Source organism: Capsicum annuum, unplaced genomic scaffold (genome assembly GCF_002878395.1).
Source record: "Capsicum annuum cultivar UCD-10X-F1 unplaced genomic scaffold, UCD10Xv1.1 ctg64628, whole genome shotgun sequence".
NCBI classification, from domain to species: domain Eukaryota; kingdom Viridiplantae; phylum Streptophyta; class Magnoliopsida; order Solanales; family Solanaceae; genus Capsicum; species Capsicum annuum.
Genome location: NW_025873788.1, coordinates 1 through 4,111, shown reverse-complemented (window position 1 = coordinate 4,111; position 4,111 = coordinate 1). Strand labels below are relative to the sequence as shown.

The 4,111-nt window shown below is 38.5% G+C and overlaps 1 protein-coding gene across 1 annotated transcript; it reads right to left on the bottom strand.

Moving 5' to 3' along the window:
• Positions 1-35: 35 nt before the first annotated feature.
• On the bottom strand, positions 36-3,023 carry LOC124893755 (the record flags this gene model as incomplete). Its single annotated transcript, XM_047404615.1, has 2 exons — positions 2,398-3,023; positions 36-172 (listed from the first exon to the last, which is right to left on the bottom strand). Coding segments are annotated over exons 1-2 (763 nt in total), but the record flags the coding sequence as incomplete, so codon positions are not given.
• Between the last annotated feature and the right edge of the window lie 1,088 nt (positions 3,024-4,111).

Genomic DNA, 4,111 nt, shown 5'->3' with positions numbered 1-4,111 from the left:
GAAGAAGAAGATAAAAGAATTGTGTAGAAAGGCACAGGCTTTGGAGCATCTTTTAGAGGAAGTCGAGAATGAAGCCAAAGAAGCAAAGCTAGAGTCTTCTATTGCAGCCAAGGAATTCGATGTAAGCTTTGTCGCAGACTTATCAAATGGTGTAAATCCGAAGAAAGAGCATCTGGAAGTTATGCGCCAAGACTTAATTAATTACAAGTTATGTCTAGATTAGACTTAGGAGATTTTTTTTTCTTCAAATTCTTTTGTAACTTTATTTTATCCTTTCATTGAGTAGCTGGATCTATTAGTTGTAGTAGAAACTCTATTGCACTTTCCTTAATATTTCTTTTGAATTTCAACTTCAAGAATTGCTTGCTTATTTTGATATGCTTATGTTGTAGTACTAAACTCTGGCTTTCTCTTCAAATTTGTTCACCATTGGCTTCATCCTTTTTCTCACAATCGGTTTAGACTTGAGACCTTGGTTTGGAAGCCTTAAAGATCAAGGCCTTCAACTTGTGGTTGGCGAATTTGTACTCCAAACTGCAGGCTGTGGGTATTCCAAATCCTATTAAAAGAACTTTTCTTCTTGGTGGGTTGCCCCTATTAAGCCAAAAGTATTTGTCATAAATCCAAGACTTAATCAAGATTAATTCAAACCCGAATTTCATATGGTGGATCAAGCAGGGACATGTATTTTTTTTGACACTCATGTAACTAAACTCAGAATAAAATTCCAAGCGCCTACGGACCTCAATGAAGAGGATCAAGTCGCAACGTAGTTCTGGGGTGAGTGTTTTTTTTAAGTCCTAACTTTTACCTAGGCCGCCTCTTTCGAGGTTTTCAACCTAGCGGACATTTTTTTAAGCCGTTCACAGTTTATACTCTTGCGGGCCAGGAGTGTACATGCAGTTGATACTCATGCCTTAAGGAGTGTCATCTTCCTTCAAGGATAGTACCTTTTCAAGAACTTGGCATTGATGGGGCCAATCCTCACGCCATCTGCATCGACAAGCTTGTAAGCACCATTTGAATATGCCTCTTGTACAATATATGGTCCGTCCCACTTCGGGGTGAATTTTCCCCCAGAATTATGAGAAGTGATAATGGGTCTTCTTACTGCAAGGACTTGATCTCCAACTTGGAAGCACCTTAAGCGAACCCTTTTGTTGAAAAAACGAGATAGCCGGGCTTGGTAATATTCAAGATTTTGTTGAGCCACCAGCCTCTTCTCATCAAGAACTTCTAACTCCGCAAGACGCAACTTAGCATTTTCTTCATCGGTGAGCGCTTCTTGAACAACCAGTCTCAAAGAAGGTATTTGACACTCAAGTGGTAGGACTGCTTCAACTCCAAAATTGAGTATGGAGTTTCTTGTGTCGGTGTATGTTAAGTTGTCCTATACGCCCATAAAGCTTCTTTCATTTGATCATGCCAGTCTCATTTGGATTTGGAGACGACTTTCTTTAGCAAGTTGCATAAAGTCTTATTGAACGCTTTGGCTAGACCATTGGCGGCAGCATGGTACATAGAAGACTTGCGCTCCTTGAAACCAAAGAGATCGCAGATTTTGTTCATCAGCTTATTATCAAATGGCTTTCTATTGTCAGTTATTATTTAATGAGAATTCCAAAGCGGTCGACGATATTCACTCGGATGAAGTTTGCAATATTTTCTTTCTTTACTTCCTTGAGAGCAATAGCTTCAGCCCATTTCGAGAAGTAATCTGTCGCGGCCAAGATATATATGTGTCCACCAAAAAATTTTGGTAGTGGACCAACAACATCCATTCCCCAAGCATTGAATGGCCAAGATGCTACAATTGGATGTAGTACCTCTGGAGGTTGATGTATGAAATTTGCATGGAATTGGCAAGCTTTGCATCTTCTAGCATAGTCCAAATAATATTTCACCATCGATGGCCAATAATATCCTATCCTTTTAATGTGAAAATAGAGCTTTGGCCCAGATTGATGTGATCCACAAACTCCCGAGTGTGCTTCTTGCAAGGCTTGAATTTCTTCTCCCTCTGCCAAACACCGTAAGAGTACTCCTTCAAATGATCTTCGGTACAGTGTGTCTTTGTAGTAAAGGAAGCGAGTTGCATGATGACGAATGTCAGTCTTGCTCCTCGAATCTTCTGGAAGTATCCCATAACACAAGTAGTCGATGATAGGTTGTCGTCAATCTTCTTTTACAGCTTCAGAAATGGTGATGAGGTATTTAACCTTACCTTTTATGTCCTCATCCTCATTTAATGGCGGTACTACCCATTCTTGGCAGATAGTAACTCGTGTTTGATTTGGAAGAGTTAGAGTTGAGGCCAAAGTAGCTAGGGCATCATCTTGCTTATTTTTTTTCCTTGGCACATGCTGAAGGGTTACTTCTCCAAGCCATCCCATCAACTTTCGTGCATAATCATGATATGATCTTAACTCAGGCTTCCTGACTTCATAACTTCCTAACAACTTTTTTATCACCAATTGAGAGTCACCAAAAACTTGTAATTGCAGTTGCTTCATGTCGACAACCATCTCTAGCCCGAGTATGAGCACTTGATACTCAACAACATTATTGGAGCAATGATTCATCAAGGTAAAAGAGTAGGGGATGGCCTCCTCTTGTGGAGTGACAAACACTACGCCAACACCAACTCCATCTCGATGTGCAGCACCATCAAAGTACATCTTCCATGGGGATCTAACTTCAACAGCCATTGAATCTTCATCAGAAAGTTCATTGCTCAGTTTCCATTCATCAGGTATTGGGTGATCTGCCAAGAAGTCAACCAATGCTTGTCCTTTTAAAGCCTTTTGGAGGATGTACACGATCTCAAACTGCTGAAATTGGAGATACCACCTTGCAAATCGATCACTGAGGACTGGTTTGTACATCACAAACTTGATGGAATTTGCCTTGGACACAAGACGAACAACGTGAGCTTGAAAGTAGTGTTTCATCTTTTGGATAGAGAAAGCCAATGCTAGACATAACTTTTTGATTGGAGAATATTTCATCTCATTTGATGTCATCATTCTTCTCAAATAGTACAGAGAGTTGTCCTTGCCTTCACTATTTTCTTGAGCCAATAATGCTCCGACTGACCTTTATTATGTCTCGATATAGAGTATCAGTGGTTTCCTCGGTATGAGTGCCACAAAAATTGGTGTAACGCCTTGATTTTCTGATCTAAAATGTTACACGGTGCTCATGACCCCAAAGGAACACAAGCTAACCGATAACTGATATCTGTACCTGTAAACTGCATAATATCTCATAAAATATACGGAAACATAAATTGTAAGGCCAAAAGGTTCAATACTGATACATATCTGAAAAACATGATATAACAATATCAAAAAGAAACATAAATACTGAAGTCTGAACATCTAACCTGACATCTAGTCCGAAAGCCTCTAACTAAACTGAATAAGGAGTTGAAGGAACATGTCTCCAACTAACTCCATGAACTGAAAAACTAATCTGAAATACTGTAATAAAGTAATAATAATATTGTCCTCGAATAAAGAGAAGCACTGACTGCTGAAATCTGAAATGCTACTGCTGCTCTGAAACTCGTGCCTCCATACTTATGGCGTCAAATAAAACACCATAGCATGAATGCGTCAGTATGACTGAATGTACTGATTATACGAGTGAGGTAGGCTAAATACAAAGATTTTTATATGCATGAACAATGCTAACTGATATGAACGTGAGAATATATACATACATACGTAACTGCAACTAAACTCGTGGTGATACTGACTACTGAGTCTGAATACTAACAACATGAGTTTACTGATACTGAGATACTGAATGACTGAGTTTACTAATATTGAGATACTGAATGACTGAGTTTACTGATATTGATATGTAATTCACTAATAAGTGAGGAACTGATACTATATTACTGAATACTGGGAGACTGATACTATATTACTGATAAAGGAATGATTATTTCTGATAGTTCTGATTATGAAGAACTGATTTAATTGATCGTATATAACAGTCCTGAAACTGAGCTCTTGATAACATGACTACTGAGTATGAATACTGATGACATGTATTTACTAATAACATATCATGAATGATAACTAAATTCTGACAATTGATATAT